At 42.3% G+C, this 18,963-nt stretch overlaps 1 protein-coding gene across 1 annotated transcript in view; it reads right to left on the bottom strand.

Moving 5' to 3' along the window:
- RAB40C (RAB40C, member RAS oncogene family) overlaps nucleotides 1–18,963 on the bottom strand; it is a 41,286-nt gene that overhangs the window by 10,628 nt on the left and 11,695 nt on the right. Inside the window, exon 3 of the mRNA XM_087973250.1 lies at nucleotides 517–577. Coding sequence (XP_087829376.1) covers nucleotides 517–577 — 61 coding nt within the window. The remainder of the gene's footprint in view (nucleotides 1–516; nucleotides 578–18,963) is intronic.

The raw sequence follows: 18,963 nt of genomic DNA, 5'->3' as shown, positions 1-18,963 counted from the left end.
AGAGAAACATCTTCAAAGAAAAACACAGAAAGTCCAGTTGCCTCTTGAAAAAAAAAAGGACCTTTAGGATAGCCCTGCCTTAGCTATGAAAGCCAGCTGGGTGACTTTGGGCCAGTCACTCTCTCTCAGTCCAACTCACCTCACAGGGTTGTTGTTGGCAAATTAGATGGAGGAAGGAGTATGAAGTATGTTCACTGCCTTGAGTTGTTTATATATATATATAAAAAAATAGAGGCAGGACGTACAAAAATAAAAATAATAAACTTGTGGGCTAGATTTCATAGCTTATTTGACATTGTACAAAATCTTGCTTTCTTGTAGAGTAACATTCATCATCATCATCATGGAGGGGAGATTCAACATAAGCTAATTTACAGGTTATATATTTCATATGAATTACAGCATAACTAAAACAGATTTTAATAACGATATAAAGTTGCAGATTATCTTTAGTGAATTCAGATTCCCTGCTCGGGTTTTCCACTACTTTGAAAGATTTATATAATGCTGACTCACCAGAGCTCCAGTTTGACCCTTCTGCCATCTAACAGAATTGTTGTGGTTTTGTAATCAATTCCTGCAATGAAAAGAATGAAATAGGGTTCTGTAAATAATGGCATATGGACATATTTAATACCACGGGGTTATCAGTAAGACAGTACTTTAGTGCATAAGAGAAAAAGGTTGTCACTTTGGGAGGCTTACTACCTAAGTCAAGGAGCTAAACTTTACCACGATCATGTATACCCAAATATTTAACAGAATGAGAATGAAGTATCACCACTAAACCAAAATTATCGGTGTCCTGACGCAGAACTGTGTCAGCAATGTTAGAGACCTGCCTATTCGTACTAATAGTTCCCCCTGGTCATCTCTCTTTCTACCCCTCTGAATATTTAATCTGCATAGTTCTTAGTAGAAGCAGGTAAACAGATTCAGTATTTTGTTAATTGGCTACTTTCATGCACTACATTCTGCCTTCCAGGGGATCAAGAACCATTTTGTTCGACAATTTAAACCTTTAATTAATTAATGTCAATTGGATGTAAACAAATAACATTTACAGACTCGGTGATTTGATTGACATTTTGCATCCTGCCAAGATAGCCACGGGCTGCATAAGATTTGAGGAATTAAAGGATAAGTAACTTTGGCTAAGCAAAATAAACAGTTTTCAATATTTTGGTTTCAAACTTGAACTTTTCAACTTGGTGACTCTAATCTCATTTTAGCATCTTACTAGTATAATTCAGGACATGACCTGCTCGGAGGGCACACTTAAGTATCTTCTATTAGTACAGACTACTATGGGCATCCCATGTTAGGAGCTACTATTGTTCAGCTTACTAGAAATTAGCCTATATTTCTGGAGAGTTTCTGGCAGCAAGCCCATCAATAAAATCCAATAAGTATCTTCCTTAGTATTACTATTCTTCATCTCATCCTTCCTATTACCTCTCTCCTCCCACTTATGACTATAACTTTGTTGCTTATATGTTTACAATTTATATTGTTTTATTTAGTTTCCTAGTATGATTTGATTGCTTCTTTAGTATCCCATGACCATCACTAGGTCAGTGATGGCTAACCTTTTTTGTCTCCTGTGTTGCAAATTGCATGCGCGCTCACATGCCAGCACCCAGAAGGCAATGCGCGCACCCCCCAAGCCCCCTGCGCACGCGATCCCTTGCACACCATGCATCTTGGCGCATGCACGTGAGACCCCCGACAATCAGCTGTTGGGCGGGTGGCGTGCATGCATGCGCAGTGGGACTCTTCCGGGCGACCTCTCATGTGCCATAGGTTCACCATCATGGCACTAGATTCAGGGGTGGGATTTTACAGGTTCGCACCTATTCGCTAGAACCGGGTTGTTAACATTCTAAGCAGTTCGGAGAACCGGTTGTTAGAAGAAATTACTGGCCTAATCCTGTAAGGAAGGCAGGAAGGAAACATGCTGGTGTTGCTTACAGAAATTGCCTCTCTGTTAACCCTTATTGCATTCTTGGCAAGACTAGACTTCCTGTCTCAGGAACTTCTCTGGAGTTTTTTTTTTTCCTTCCTTTGCTGGTACTTTGCTTGTGTGGAGGGACCATTCAAAGTTCCAATGGCACTGAAAAAAGTGACTTATGACCATTTTTCACATTTACGACTGATGCAGCATCCCCACAGTCATGAGAGGCCAGGACGCCACAAGGTGCGTGCCTCGATGTGAGTGATGTTGAGTTGGCCACGCCCAGCCAGTCACATGACCAAGCCATGCCCACCAACTAAGCCACGCCCACAGAACCGGTTGTTAAAAAATCTGAATCCCACCCCTGATCAACATGTTTTTTTATATCGTGGCGACCAAAACTCGACACAAGCTTCCAAGTGTGGCCTGACCAAGGTCTTATAAAGTAATATTAACACTTCATGTGATCTTGAATATCTGAATAGGTTGACACCCCTTCTCCTCTCTGTCTCAGCCTCTCAAATATTGGAACTGCTATCAAGTCCCCTGTTAGTCCTTCTTTTCATTAAATTGCTAGACAATAGACAGCTGTTTATATTTTTCAAATCCGGAGACACTCTCTGCAGCCATGCCATCAACACCCTGTCTAGGTTCGCCTCACGTATCGCAATAACTGGCAGCTACAGGAAACATTGCAGAGAGTGTGAAAAACAACCCAGACATTGTCGCTTTGGCAAGTCTGCGCGGTGCTAACAGGAAAAACCGACACTTTCAAAAGTCAGATCTCAGGGAAATATGGAAGCTGTTATTCCATTTCATTTTATAGTAGCTTTTTTTTTCTTTCCCCCGGAAGCTTTTCTATATCAGGGACTGATGGACTTTTTCCTTTTTTCTTTCTTTTTTTAATCAATCCTTTACTTTGGCACGATCTCCCCTGTGCAGGCTGCAGCTCTGCGTTTCGAGCTCCCACTCTCCCTTGATCATTTTGCAAACCGCTGCAGTTTTAAGATTGTAACGGCACCTATTTTAATCCTATTACAAATTAAGGGAGCCCTTTTCAGCACCGAAGTCTTTCATTACAGCTGCTGTTTGTGTTTAAAAGCCTGTCAGGCCAGTTCAGACAAGCTGCGCAAAGCAGAGAACTGGGCTGTTCCGATAGGCTTGATAAAACATTGACGCAAACAAGGCGGATTTAACCTGATTTTAACACTAGAGGGTGCTGCAGCATAAAAAGCTTCTAAACTCCAGGGAAGTTTGTTGATATTGGGATACAAAATTAAAAAGCAACCTGTAAAAATTTAAAAAGAACAATTTGACACAAAATTAAAAACAGGAAAGATAAAACATAGCATGTTTGCTTTGTTCATCTTTCGCGTTTTTAATTTTGTGTCTTCTTTTTTGTTCAACTGAAGGCAAGATTGTATTTGATCTTATAACTGTATCCATATTGAAGAGAATTGGAAGTAACTTTTTTAAAAATGTTATTTTTTGGTGGGGGGATTTATGTCATTTTTTTCAACTTCCCCCATTGCCCCTCTCTCCCAGTTTTTCCCTTTATATTGTAATTTTGCAGGATAACTTTATTTTTGAAAAATAATAAAGTTCTTTTAAAAAAATCCAATCACAAAGCACCATTCTGTGGGGGAAAAAACAGGTGAAAAAATTATCTTAACAACTATCTTGTTCAGCAATTGGGCTCAACTGCGGTTGTAAGTTGAGGACTAGTTGTATTATAAGGTAAGGAATAGCAGTAGGCTTCATACTGTTCGCTTGTTGTAACCTGGCAAACCAAAATCAACATTGTGTTATAAAAAAATCTCCTGCCAATGGCAATTTCTTCTTATTGGGTGTTAAAAAGATGCCAGAAAAGGAAAGTTAGCTCTTAGATAAACATCAAAGTGATAAAAAAATTGAATGTTTCAAGACTAGTATATACTTGGAGAGATATTCAGTGAAACATAGTGTTGAAGTATTTAGAATACTTATGGAATAGACAGATTTTAAGGTTTTCAATTACAGCATGATCTTCATAGAAAGATTAATTTTCTTGATTCCCAGCTATACCAGGGTTATATGTTGACCTCAAAGAAATAGCGCCTAAGTGATGCATCTTGAAAATTATTATTGTATGAGAACAAGTTATTTGACCCTCTTAAAATCTTGGCGGCGGTTCAGTTCCTGTTTTAAGAGCTATAAGTACTAATACAAGCAATGAAGGGAAGGAGCTTAATTCTGATTCCAATTATCATGAGAAACAGACATTAAGGACATTATAATCCTACCCTGAAAACTGCTGATAAATCTTTCTTCTGTGTTCATGGGTTAAAAAAAATGGCATTAACACTTTGGATCAACTCACCGTTAATTAGTCCTTTAAAACATTGTTAATTAGTTTTGGATAATTTCCAAAAAAAATCTGGGATTTCTTAAAATCTGTCCTTGTTTTACAATTTGGACATGACACATTAGCCTCCTAAATTACTAATATTATTGAGAAAAGTTTTTGACGTGAGTAAATTTGAAGTAATTTTTATATGTACAATGAAAAAGTAGTGCCAAAATATAAGAAAATGCTGAAAGCAACAAAGAGATGGAACATCCTGTTTTAACAAACCAAATAGGCTTTAAAGGAATGTCAAATTAATATCCTGTTGTCTCAAGACACAATTAATACAAAAAAATGACTTTCTGGACAACCAGATGGGTGGCCAAGGTTGTGTTTTAACTTCTGTATGTTAGAAAGAAATGTAATGTTTAAAAAACACAATGACTCGATGTTGCTTTGCTCTACAACACCACTGTTGGACTTCATTAAGTTATTAATAGGGCACCGAAAAAGCAAGCAAATAAGGGTTAAACATGGGAATGTATTATTACATTTTATCTCCCAAAATTGGCAACTATTGAAGAAATTTATAATTGCTGTGGGGGAACCACAGCTAAAAAGACTTCGAAGATATTGAAAGTCTAAGATTTAAATCTTTGGAGGGAGGATTTACGTGTTCCCTTTCAACACTGATCAGTCTGATGATCAACATTATGCTTTTTCAGGGCTGCCAAAACCCCAGTCCATGCCAGCAACTGGTCCACACAAACAAGCAAAGCCTTATCCATGGGATGCAGGCAGCACACGAAACCACACCCCCTCTGACCCGTGGGAAATACTCTCTCCATGGAATCGGTCCTTGGTGCCCATAAGGTTGGGGGTCAACTGCTCTTTAGGGATCAAGGTTAGGAAACAGCAATAGACTTATATGCCGCTTCGCAGTGCTTTACAGCCCCCTCTAAGCGGTTTACAGAGTCAGCCTATTTGCCCCCAACAATCTGGGTCCTCATTTTACTGACCTCGAAAGGATGGAAGGCCGAGTCAACCTTGAGCTGGTCAGGATCGAACTGCTTTGCAGTCGGCAGAGTTTACTTGCAATACTGCATTCTAACCACTGTGCCACCATGGAAGGAAGGAGAAAAGGAAGAGCAACAGCTCTTATATACACTTATATACCGCTTCATAGTACTGTACAGCCCTCTCTAAGCAGTTTACAGAGTCAGCCTCTTGCCCTCAACAATCCAGGCCCCCATTTTACCAACCTTGGAAGGATGGAAGGCTGAGTCAAACTTGAGCCGGTCAGGATCAAACTGCTGGCAGTCGGCAGAGTTTGCCTGCAATACTGTGTTCTAACCACTGTGCCACCAAGTCTCTGTTTAATCTGTTGCTTAAAATTCAAGCTTTTTGTTGCATATACATTTATTTCAACAGTTATTTGTTTACCGTTTATTTTTTGTTTGCATTTTTTTCTTTTTAATCCCGCTTTTTTCAAAAGTTTGCTTCAGTCTGCACAGAATATAAACAACACAGAATCTATAATAACCCTTAAACAGGTTGGATAAAAACAGCAGCCAAAACACCTGAACAAAAGCTCTCCCACCTATTCTCTCACAGGACCTCAGGACAGAATTAGATTTAAGGGCTTGCTTAAAGGAGGCCCACAGGAATGCCCTTTTTCCTCTTACCTATATATGAAAAGCAGTAAAATAAATAATAGATGCCAGCTTGCTAGAAAACCTGGTAATGGCCGCAATGCCTGTAAGGTAGGAAGTGAAATATTACAAAAAACCATAACGAATATTGACCATACCCAGCATAAAAGCAAGACTGGCAAAGGTTGAAAAACCAGTTTGGTCTGTTTTCTATTTAGAGCTCATTCCAGCTCTGACTCGCTGCACGAGTTCGGTTTATTTTATGAAAAGAAACTATTTTGCTATCATTGTCTCTTCCGAAGCTGTCCGCAAACACTGTTATTACCAGTACATAGTTTAGACAAAAGAAACAGAGACAGGTGTAAGACGCTCGACACATGTACAATACGCCGTATTTCCGTGCAAATTATTATACCCATTAAATGACAACTCCGAGGATTATTTCCAGGGTCAATTAACAGTCTCTATTCTTTATAAGGTTACAGGTAGGTTTAGATGACCCTGAGAATGATCCCTCGCTTGGGCCCTCTTTAAAACAGATTTTTTTTAAAAAAATCATCCGTCAAAATCCACGGCAAATAATCAGCTGTTTTATTTAGTTTCATGCACTACGTTCATGCAGGGAAACCACTGTTGTGTTTCCTGAGGAACAAGTCCATTCTCTAGAGATGCTTCACAACTGTTGTGGTTCGCCGGCAGCCAGTACAGATGGCCAGTGGGGAAGAATGGGGACCAGTCCGGGAGTCTGGAGAGGACTCGGACGAGGGTCCTGTGTCTTGATGCAGAGATGGGGCCAGGACCATCTGGGAGTGGGGTGCTGCCCCAGGAGCCTCCCGAGTCTGGCCGCAGCAAGGCAGAGGACCCAGGGGAGCCTGTTCCCAGTGCGTGTGTGCGCAGAGCTGCTAGAAGGCGAGAGCAGCTGAGACAAAAGGGGCGACTCGAGAATAAGGCTGGGAGGTGATTCCTCGTCCCATAAGGGATAAAAGTCATCTCCTGCCCCCAACCCCCATCCCTCTGGGCCTCCTTTTCTGGAGTCCATAATTAAACAAGCATTTTAAAGAGATTTAGGAATACCAAGCTTGAGCTGAGAGACAAAAAAAAAGAACCAGTCAGCTCAGAAAATTCAAGTGGATAGGAAAAAAAAATGATGTTGCATAGATGCACCGTATGTAAATACACAGGCATGCACACAAATTTGTGTGTGCACAGAGGAGACATTGGTCTAGCTAGCTTTTAAAAACTGACAGATTGCTATTCAAATATGAGGGATAATTAGTCCAAGTTTCACCATTCCCAGAGCCTGCAGGCACAGAGAGGATTTGCAGATGGCAGAGAGTATAAAACATCAGAGGCTCATCCACAAAGCCTTTAGAGAATAACTTTAATGCATGGGGATTTCTGCATCCCCATCTCTCTCTCTCTCTCTTTCGAATAGATACCCAGGGCAGCTTTGCCCTCATAAAAATCACTTGTTTGTATTGTTAAGCAAGGAGGAAAGGAAAGACAAAAATGGCCACAGAAACATCATGGTTATAAGTACAGCTTTCTGACATGTCAACAGAATGAATGACACGGATGACATAAAGCTGAATAAGAATGCTGGAAAGATCAGCAAATTTAAGGCTTTGCGCAAGTCGCTGGAGAAATGACACAGCTCGTACTGAGCCTGGACGCAAATGTTTGCTTCTTGAATCTACTTTAGAATTGTTCTGTCTGAAAACGCCAGCAATTCTGAGCAATGCCATGTATCAAACAGCACTTTTTTTTGCCAATGGAAACTTGCACTGCCCCAACAATGTGGTTCAGAATCCGCGGTGTTAAAGAATGCACTTTTTATACATTATTGTAAATCTGGGTTTCGAATTGACCAGCTGAGTCAATAGGAAGCGGTGTGGCAATCTTTCTTTTTAATATATACGTTTCAGGGTGTGTCGCACCCAGGCAGCAATTATTTCAGATGAAGTGGCTTTTTATGAAGCCCTGTCAGTCAACACACTTTTTCAAATTCCAGGAACAGTGACAAGGCTTTAGAGGTTCCAAGGAAAGATTCCCACTTGCATTTTAGAGAGATTTGTTTAAAAAATTTATTTTTAAGGCCAAGGCAAACGGTTGTGAATGATATAGAGGCAGCTTTCTCTGGCTTGATTTCTAAATCTCTTGAAGTGTGACCATAAACGAAAATTAAGACCTTGGTAATTTAAAGGAAGTTCTGATCATCACTGGACAGGAATGGTCATATCGAATTATCAACAAGGCTGAAGGGGCATTTAAAATGGGCGATGGGATGGAGAAGGAAAAGAATATGGAATTGTAATGTGATGCTGGAGGGGGACATATTATCACTAAGCTTTTCCAAACAAATGATCCCAAAACATGAGCAGTGATGGTAGATGCCTATCCAAGAAATTTGGACAGCATCCTTGAAGAAGTCTTAAAAGGGGAAAGAAGGTTAAGCAGTATGGAAGAAACTGTGGATTAATGCTGCAAATCAAACCGTGTAAAGCAGGAGTGTTCAACCTTGGCAACCTGTGGACTCCAATTCCCAGAATTCCATGCTGGCTGGGGAATTCTGGGAGTTGAAGTCTGCAGGTCTCCAAAGTTGATCTAAAGTGGCCGAGGTTGGACACCTCTGGTGTATAGTATGTTGAGGCTACACTCATAATCTTAAACAAATCTGCAGCACATTGAAATTAAGTCTAGAATAGACTAGTCCTGCCAAACATGGGTTTGCCAAGCTTGTGACTCAATAAAACTCAATAAATCTACCAGATCTTCTTGCCACTGCTGGGAAGGAATGGCTGCCAACACCCCAAAATACAAACTTCCAAGTCCCACTAAGCCCAGTTTTGTACTGGTACGGTAGTTATGTACTCTGCATTGCTTTGAATGTTTGCAGAAAAGATGGGGGCACCGATGTATCGCACTTCAGAGCTACATCAAGATGCTATCCTGATACAAACTGCAGATGGAAGAAAAAAGTACCAAAAACCATACGAAAATGAATTCACATTTTTATTGCATATTACTGTATTTATTTTTTGCAGGTAGGGAAAATGCTAACCTTATCATCACCGCTGCAGTCAAGGAAATTTATCGTGCAAAACCGTGGGGGAAAAATCGTAACGTGGTACCCTAAAAACCCGAAAAGTTACATACACCACACGACCCTTCTTATATGTTTTAAATCATACGTGGTTAGGCATATGCTTCTTTATATTAATACTTAAAATTTAAAAAAAAAAAGAATGAAATATTAGATCAATCTTCTCATGCAAATCTGCTCTGCGACCATATTTCATACAGCCATTCAGGACGTATTTTGCATTTTTGTAAGGAAATGGATGCTTGCAACATACGAACTGGTACAGAATGCTTGATCCCTCCCTGTGGAACTTGAAATAGGATTTACTTAGAACAACAGGAAGTTGCTTCTATGGAATCTGCACATGGACAAATCTGTGCCTTCATTCCAGAGGCAGCTTAAAGGATCGTTCAAATATTTTAATTACATATGCCAGGAGACAGTTGATTAATTCTCTTTGCAGCTATGTTCACACAAAACCATTGATTATGACAAGGTCTGTCTATCCGCCCAGCCTCCCCATTTAATCACTGGCTCCCAGTTCCCTATATAACTAGGCCATAATCATACTTTTAAAAAGATGGGGAGGGGGAATGAAACAACAATGAGACGGGCAAGCTTTTAATTAGCCAAGAGCACTTCTTTATTGCAAACTCGGATATCGTATTAATTAAGCTACTAAAGCATTTCTCTGGCAGGGCAACAGATGGTTACAAACCGTGGTTAGATGGCCAAGGCTTATTGAGACACAAACAAACACACGTTAATCCCCAAACCCTTTTTTCTTTATTTCAACGGCTGTGAATTTTAGTCATTCACAGCCCGTAATGAGTCTCCAACAGTTTGTAAGTAGTCCCATGGAAGTCTGCCAAAGTCCTTCAGGATAAGTCTGATAAGCACCCACCTTTATCTTCCTTGAAATGCTGCCAACGACTAAATTTCCAATTAGTTAGATGAGGCCAAAACGGAACACAAATTCAACACCAAGCTTTAGGTTTCAAACCGACCAGTATGAACAAAGTTGCTTCCTGCAAAGATTCCTGTCCCTTTGCTCCTCCTTTATGTCTTATGCGAGGGCCAATCACCTCCAAGCCTTCCTCCCAAGTCACCCCTTTTGTCTTAACTGTTCTTGCCTTCTGGCAGCTTTGCGCACGCATGCCCTGGGAACAGGCTCCCCTTGATCCTCTGCCTCGCTGCTGTCAGATTCTGGAAGCTCCGGAGTCAGCACCCCACTCCCAGATGGCCCTGACCCTATCTCCGTATCAGACACAGGACCCTCGTCTGAGTCCTCCCTAGACTCCCGGACTGGCCCATGTTCCTCCCCACTGTCTGACTCTGCTGCTGTCTCCGCAGGCTGAGGGTGGACCACAACAGGCATTTACTATCTCAGTTAAGATGTAGGTATGGCCCACAGAGACCACCTAAAGGGCTTGTTCCCCAAAACAGGGAAACTGCTTCAATGATCTTGCATTTCTGGAAATGACAGGTACTTCTCAACTTACGGCCATTCATTAATGACCGTTCAAAATTACAACGGCACCCAAAAAAGTGTTTTAGGATCATTTTTCACACTTCTGACCGTTGTAGCATCCCCACAGTCATTCGATTAAACCTACTTGATTAGTAACTGAAATTGTGTTTGGAAGCTGAGGACTACACAATTGAGCCCAAAATTTCTGTTGCTAAGTAAAAAAAGAGTTAAGTGAATTTTGTCCCATTTTACGGCCTTCCTTGCCACGGCTGTTCAGCGAATCACTGCAGTTAAGTTCGTAACACAGTTGTTAATTGAATCTGGCTTTCCTGTTGACCCAGCTCATCAGGATGACGCAAAAGAGGATCACATGTCCCGGGGACACTGCCACCGTCACAAATATGAGTCGCTTGCCAAGCACCCACATTTTATTCATGTGACCGCAGGGGATGCTGCAATGGTCGTAAGCGTGAAAAATGGCCATAAGTCATTTTGCCACGGTAATTTTGAATGGTCAACAGATTAAGAGAGTTCGAAGGGACCTTGTAGGTCATCTAGTCCAGAAGGAAGTCCAGTCTCTTCTTGAAAGCTTCCAGGGATGAAACTCCTACAACTTCTGAAGGCAACTTTTGTTCCATGGGTTGATGGTTCTCACTGACAGAACAATTCTCCTTATTTCCAGGTTGAATCTCTCCTTGTTCAGTTCCCATCCATTATTCCTTGTCTGGCCTTCAGATGCTTTGGAAAATAGCTTGACCCCTTCCTCTCTGTGAATCAGCCCCTCAAATATTGGAAAGATTGCTCTCCTGTCTCCCCTAGTCCTTCTCTTCCCTGGACTAGCCATGCCCGGTTCCTGCAACTGTTCATCGTATGTTTTAGCCTCCAGGCCCTTAACCATCCTGGTTGCTCTTGAATGAATTGTCATTAAGTCGAAGGCTGGCTGTACAGGCAAGATGGCCGTGAAGTCTTTCTCATTGCATTGAGATGGTCTCCAGCGCGTGATTGCAGGGAAGAAAGAGTTAAATAGCCCCATCTGGAAAGCTCCTTTACATAATGAACCCTGAGGCTTCTAAATCTTCATTCAGCAGCTATATACCCCATAGGATTTCTACTCCAGGCAATGGACAAGTGATTTATATTCCTGGTACCCACAACTCGTATTTCACAGACGAGGCCCATTTAATTTTTCCATCCCTAATCGTTCTATCTCGTATGTAGAAGCCCAGCAAAATCGGTATTAGCTCTTCATTTAACAGCACCTGCCCAATTATCCCATTATGGGCAGTCCTGGACTTACGACCATAACAATCTGAAATGACATTCGACTTAAGACTTAGAATAACTTTATTGCCACTTTTAAGGTACACTGATCGGCATACATTAAAACGAAATTTCATTGCACGCAGCTCGCTCAAAAGGAGCACCGCCTCCAACATACATTACATAAAGACGACCAAAATGTAAATAAATAAATTATCCTGTTGACTTTGCTTCTCAGAAGGTCGCAAGAGGGGTCACTGAAACAGTCATAAGTATGAACCACTGGCCAAGCATCTGAATTTGATCATGGGGAGGTTGCAAAGATCGTAACTGTGAAAAATGGCCATAGGGCACTTTTTTTTCAGTGCCGCTGTAACTTCGAACTGTCACTAAATCAACTGTTGTAAGTCAAGGACTACCTGTATAGGTCTATAGATTATTCTTTTGTAGCTCGGATGAAGGTTTGGAAAGCAGAAAGCACATCAATAGAAAGAAGTCTATGTTGTTTCTGCCAGCAGAATTACCTACTTTCCCCCAAAAGCCAAGAGGAGGCAAAATTACAAAAAAACGGAACTCTACGGTAGATATTTACAACCTGGAATCAAAGAGTTCGAAATTGCAGCCTTCAAAATTGCAGGGGTTGAAAGTCAATGAATAACCATTGAATCTGCCACATGATCACAAAAAAAGTGTTTTGTTTCCCTTAAAGACGTTTCTTCTCTTTTCTCGCTTGCTTTCCAAGGGTACGATTTAGTTTAATCTTGACAGGGAGTGATTTTGTAATCGGTCAAAGGAACAACGGACAAAAGAATGCGGTTTTTTTTAGTTTCCTATTCAAACTAAACCACAAGGAAGGTTGAAGAAATAAAATCAAATGGCACGTAAAGGAAAAATGGGAACGACTGCAAGTATGCGGTGCTTTGATGATAAAAATCTGTTCCCTTCGAGGGCAGGATATAGAATTGTCATCCTCCTTCTCTTACTTCTCCTTCAGGGTTCTGCAAACAGCGTTAGCAGAATTCTGAAAGGCATCAAAAGTTTTCAGGCAGTATTCTTAACGCTGTACAAATTTTATGTAGCTATGGTAAGGAGGGTCTCAAATGCCAACAGCTAGTCCTTGACTTATGACTGAGCCAGAATTATGGTCACGTGCTGGTGGTTAAGCAAGTCACTGTGTGGCCACACCCGAATTTACAACCTTCTTTTCCCTGATAATCATTAAGTGAACACCAGAGCTGTTAAACGAATTCCGCAGTCGTAAAGCAAAGATGTCGGTTGTTAAGTGTCTTGCAATGAGTGCTGCTTGCCAGGATCAGAAAGGAAATGGTGACTTTCAGCCAAAAACCTCATAAATCGCAGTTCGTAGGGCTGCAGGATATGGCAAATGGCCATAAATTCAAGCTGTGCTCAAATTGCGAAGACGTGATTCAGGGAGGCACACTGGGTCTTTCAATCAATCATGTGCTCCACTACCGTAGTAATAGCCAATCTCCCACAAGAGAAGCTGTGTAAGAACTCTTTAATTAATTAACTTTTTATAGCGCCATTGGTGGTGCAGTGGTTAGAATGCAGTACTGCAGGCTAATTCTGCCGACTGCCAGGGGTTCGATCCTGACCGAGCTCAAGGTTGATTCAGCCTTCCATTCTCCTGAGGTTGGTAAAATGAGGACCACGATAGTTGGGGGCAAATAGGCTGACTGTAAAGCATTGTAAAGCAGTATATAAGTCTATTGCTGTTGCTATTTTTATGCTGCCCATCTCGCTTACAAGTTGGGCTTGGTGGTGCAGTGGTTAGAATGCAGTACTGCAGGCTACTTCTGCTGACTGCCTGCAATTTGGCAGTTCGAATCTGACCAGCTCAAAGGTTGACTGAGCCTTCCTTCCAAGCTGGGTAAAATGAGGACCCAGATTGTTGGGGGCAATATGCTACGTAAAGTGCTTAGAAGGAGGCTGTGAAGCACTGTGAAGCGGTATATAAGTGCCATTGCTATTGCTACAAGGTGACTCTGGGCAGCTTACAAGATTATAACTCTATTTAGATGATCATCAACACGTTGCATCAACCCTGTACAGCTGACGAGAGAAACAGATCATCTATACAACTTCTTCCAACAAAATGGATATCTATGCAACTTCGACAAAAAGTGCCTGACCACTCAACTCAATATAGCACATCCAATACCAGCTGTAAAACACCTGCCATATTTCAAAAACACGTCAGAAACCACAGACTAGTGCAACCACATGGCATCAGCGTAACACACAAGCCAACTAGAGCCCTTCAAAATAACCTAAGTACACCACAAGTAGACCCAGCAGCCTCAGAAAAAAACAAAACAGAGGTCATTTACAATAGTGTAAAGACTGCAACAGCCATTATGTATGAGAAACAGAAAGCAGAACATCAACTAGCAGTCAGAAGACATGAAGGAAACTCTCTAATTTCACAACATAACCATAGTTTTAACTGGGAAACCATGACTATCCTAGACCACATCAAACCCAAAACTTCTAGAGAATTTCTAGAAGTCTGGTAATCTGACAAATTAGCCATCAACAGACACATATCCATAAACAGCAACTACACACTGTGCAAAAGCGGCAATCAACATGTCAAAAACAAAGCGAAAAAAACCAAAACTCCTCCTGACCAGCAATCAACACCCAGATGAGCATCGATTAATACCAAAATTAACATCAGACCAACAATCAAGAAGTAAACAATACCCCAATCAAGGAACTGTCCAACAAGCTAACAGTAAACAACCCGAACAAAGAACTACCAAGACCACTTCCACCAAGGTCTACGACAATTTGCCACAGTCAACTTGCCACAACCGACCTGCCACGGCCAAATCGCTTGCAGGACAAGAGTTACATTAATATCAAAGAAATGGTGGAATAGACTCATTAAGGAAAGAATGGAAAAAGAGGGACAGAATGAAATGTGAATGTCAACAATTAAAATATTTTCTTTAATTTACTTTAAATGATTAAAATGCAGCGAGTTATCCTGTGTCGAGTTGGCTGTGTCGAGTTTTCCCATTCTGCTCTCACCAACACTCACAGGGCAAGCCACTAAAATATGAATTAAAAGCAAACTTCACTCCCTACTAGCACTGATGATGTTACTAGTTTGGGTAATGAAACGTCTGCAAGAAAACAACCAAGCGCAGAGAGCACCAAAGAGCCCTCGTTTCTGGATTTGTCCCCAAGAATTTTAGGGGCTCTAAAACTCTGCAACGAATGAACTCTCTAAAACAAATCTCCTCTAAAAGCAAATGCATCCTACAATTTAAATAATATGTGCTTGACTCTGCACAAATTCTGTTTCTACTTGTTAACAGAAGAAAAAGAGGCAGGCAGCACAGAGTGGGGGGGGGGGGGAAATGCCTTCCTTTTCACAATAAATATCACTATGACATACTTTGGTTTCTGAAAAATGCCATCTAAAATGGTAAGGATTCTCTCATATCCCATTAAACCTAATTAAAGCAAACCAAACTTCCTTTATTCCTTCCTACATTCCTTTGGGTTGAGGTTCCACCCAGGAGTGACAGCCACTCCTTTTTTGATAACAAAATACCAACGATAAATAAGTCAATGCAAATGTTAGCATTGGATTGAATCTGTTTCCAAAGCCTTTTGAAAACGAGCAGGCTGATACCCTTCCAAACTCATTTTTTTACAGCGAACAGGGACTATTGGGGACATGCAGAGGTTAAGGATTAGGAAAGAGTTACAAGACAGCCTAAAAACCGAAAGGAGACAAATGGCTGGGCTGCCAACTTCTCCAGTCCTTCTCATTTGCACCAGGACAAAGAGAAGAAAAAGTATATCTTGCAAACAAAAAACAAAAAAAAACCACCCACTAGTGCTGCGTAAAGCTTAAGTAAGTTGTTTTTACTTAAGCTTTAAGTACCCTGGTTCTACCAGGGAGGTGTATAGATTTTTATACTCTCAATTATCCAAAAAGTAAGGTAGAATTCTGTATATTTGATTCTAATGACAGCACGTGATCCTTTCAGTTCTAATTACTGGACATTAAACTAACGTGGTTATCTTCCTTTAAACAACCTCCTTAACTTGCCAAGAAAACATGCATATTTTTTGGGGTGGTGGTGGAAAGGAAGCACTTTTATTCTCTTGACTAATGACAGCTGGTTACACACAAGAAACTAGAACTGCACATTTTGAAAGTTAGAAAAACCTAAAAATTGGACCTATCATATTGACGCTTCACCACTCAGCCCATCTGGTGGCTTCCTAGCCAGATGTCAGTTATAGGTATCCTCAACTTACAAACCGTTCATTTAGGGATCATTCAAAATTACGACAGCACTGAAAAAAGTGATCTTCAACCAGCCCCTCACACTTACGACTGTAGAAGCATCAAAATTTGGGTGCCTGGCAACCAGAAAGTATTTATGATGGGTGCAGCGTCCCTGGGGGGTCATGTGATCACCATTTGGGACCTTCCCAGCTGACTTCCAACGTAAAATCAATGGGGAAAGCCAGATTCACTTAACAACCGTGTGATTCACTTAACAAACTGCAGTGATTCACATAACCGAGGCAAAAAGGTTTGTAAAACTGGGTGCAATTCACTTAACTGCCACCTTGCTTAACAGTGGAAATTGTGGTCCGGATTGTTTGTTTATTTATTTATTTATTTATTTTATTTTATTTATTTTTATTTATTTGATTTGCCAATTGTTTACAAGATAAGTATAAGTGTATACATAGTTGTGAATACATTAAATGGGTACATATAAGAAAAATAAAAGAAGAATAAGAGAAACAATAGGACAGGGACGGTAGGCACGTTGGTGCGCTTATGCACGCCCCCTACAGACCTCTTAGGAAAGGGGTGAGGTCAATAGTAGACGGTCTAAGGTTAAAGTTTTTGGGGTTTGGGAAGAAACTACAGAGTCGGGTAGAGTATTCCAGACATTGACCACTCTGTGGCTGAAGTCGTATTTCCTGCAATCAAGTTTGGTGCGGTTTACTTTGAGTTTGTATCTATTGTGTACTCTTGTGCTGTTATGGTTGAAGCTGAAGTATTCATTGACAGGTAGGACATTGCAATGTATGATTTTATATACCATGCTTAAATCAGACCGAAGACGGCGTAATTCAAGGTTTTCTAGTTCTAGAATTTCAAGTCTGGTGGCATAAGGTATTCTGCAACGAGTAGAGGAGTGGAGAACTCTTCTTGTGAAATATTTCTGGACTTTCTCAATTGTGCTAATATCAGATACGTAATGTGGGTTCCAGACTGATGAACTGTATTCGAGTATTGGTCTAGCAAATGTTTAGTATGCTCTGGTTAGTAGTGTGATATTACCAGAGAAAAAGCTACGTAGGATTAGGTTAACAACTCTTAATGTCTTTTTGGCTATGTAGTTGCAGTGGGCTCTACCACTTAGATCAGGGGTGGGCAAACTACGGCCCGGGCCACATCCGGCCCGTTGGTCTGTCCAATCCGCCCGCCCCTGAAAAAAATAGCTGCCATTGGTCTGTCCAATCCGCCCGCCCCTGAAAATAAATCGCTGGCCGTGGCATATTGCCCTGTGCCGCGTGGCCCCCAAAGTTGCAAAACAGTGCGGAGCGATCTAGGGGTAGGAAAGAAAAGAAATTTGCAAAGGCCTCGGCTGGGAGTTCGAAATCACCTTCGAGTGCGACCTCTCCGAAGGTGAGTCCCCGCCGATCCTCCTTTTTTCCGGGCTTCCAGGCTTAAACTTTGCAAAGGCAAAGCTTGCAGGCTGGAGCGTCTTCCCGCCGAGGAGCGGGAAGTGTTCCGCCGGCGGGCGGGGCGGGCTGCTTGGGCGGGCTGCTTAAACTTTGCTCGGGCGGCACTTTAAAAGCCTGCTCCCAGCACCCGAGCAACTTCCCAGCAACTTTCGGCTTCCTTTTAACTCGTGGGCGCTCACGCCTGGCCCGAGCTGCACGGCGGAAGGGAAGCCCGGCGGGCGGGCAGGCAGGCTGCTTGGAGGAGGCTCGGGCTTCCCCTCCACCAGGCGCGGCGCCCGCGAGTTAAAGGAAGCCGAAAGTTGCTGGGAAGTTGCTCGGGTTTCTGGGGCTTCCAGGGCTTTGCAAAGGCAAAGTTTGCAGGCTGGAGCGTCTTCCCGCCGAGGAGCGGGCAGGGTTCCGCCCGGCAGGCGGGCAGGCTTCTTAAACTTTGCTCGGGCGGCACTTTAAAAGCCTGCTCCCAGCACCCAAGCAACTTCCCAGCAACTTTCGGCTTCCTTTTAACTCACGGGCGCTCATGCCTGGCCTCGAGCGCGCGGCAGAGGGAAGCCCGGGCGGGCGGGCTGCTTGGAGGAGGCGACCGGCGGTGCTCCGGCAGCAGCAACAGGCAGTTCCGCCTGGGCTCCGCTCAGGTGTCCGGCTGGGGCTGTCAGGAGTTACGCCGGCGCAGCTCGCGCGGCTCAGTCCTGCGTTGCCTTGGGAAGGAAAAGGCAAAACCAGGAGCCGCTGAGCCTGAGCCTCCGGTGCCGCTGCTGCCGTTGCAAAGCACCGCCGCGGCTCTTCCTTTTGCCTTTCCTTCCCGAGGCAACGCGGGACTGGAGCCAGCGAGCGCGCTGGCGGTAGCAACTCCTGACTCAGGGGCCTCCGAGGGGAGGGAACGAGGAGAAAAGGGGGAAAGGGTGGGGGTGATTCCCAAAAAATCTTGTGCTGACCCGGCCCGTCTGTCAAATTTTAAAAGTCAATGCGGCCCCTGAGCCAAAAAGTTTGCCCACCCCTGACTTAGATCATTAGAGGTGAGGTTATAATTTTGATTGTAACTTGAGAACTACCTGTAACAAGGACTCTACCCTGGCCTTTGAGCCTAGACCAGCACAACGTACTGTCATTTAACATCCGCAAACATGTTCGTAGAGGTGCACAAAATATTCTGAATATTTGTTCTGCAAGGTTCAGATTCTAACCCAAAACGTTGGTCTTTTGAGTCCCTATAATGCACACGCATATAATGTCCCTTAAGAGGTTGCTGTTCGAAAAGGACAAATTGCTTTCATGTCTCTATTTTAGGGATGATTTGAGCAGAATGTTTTATTGAAACTTACGAATCTCTTTACAGCTGTTTAGGAACATAGAGGGAAGATTTACAATCTTTTGCCCCACCAAAACATATTAAAATGAGATTTGTATCTTTAAAAACATGTGTCTCTTACAGACTACATCTTCCAAACTACATCTTCCAAACATTTATAA

This window comes from Notechis scutatus, chromosome 12 (genome assembly GCF_049901735.1).
Source record: "Notechis scutatus isolate UNSWTSFEM ecotype Mainland chromosome 12, rNotScu1.2, whole genome shotgun sequence".
NCBI classification, from domain to species: Eukaryota; Metazoa; Chordata; class Lepidosauria; order Squamata; family Elapidae; genus Notechis; species Notechis scutatus.
This window is presented reverse-complemented; position numbering and strand designations above follow the sequence as displayed.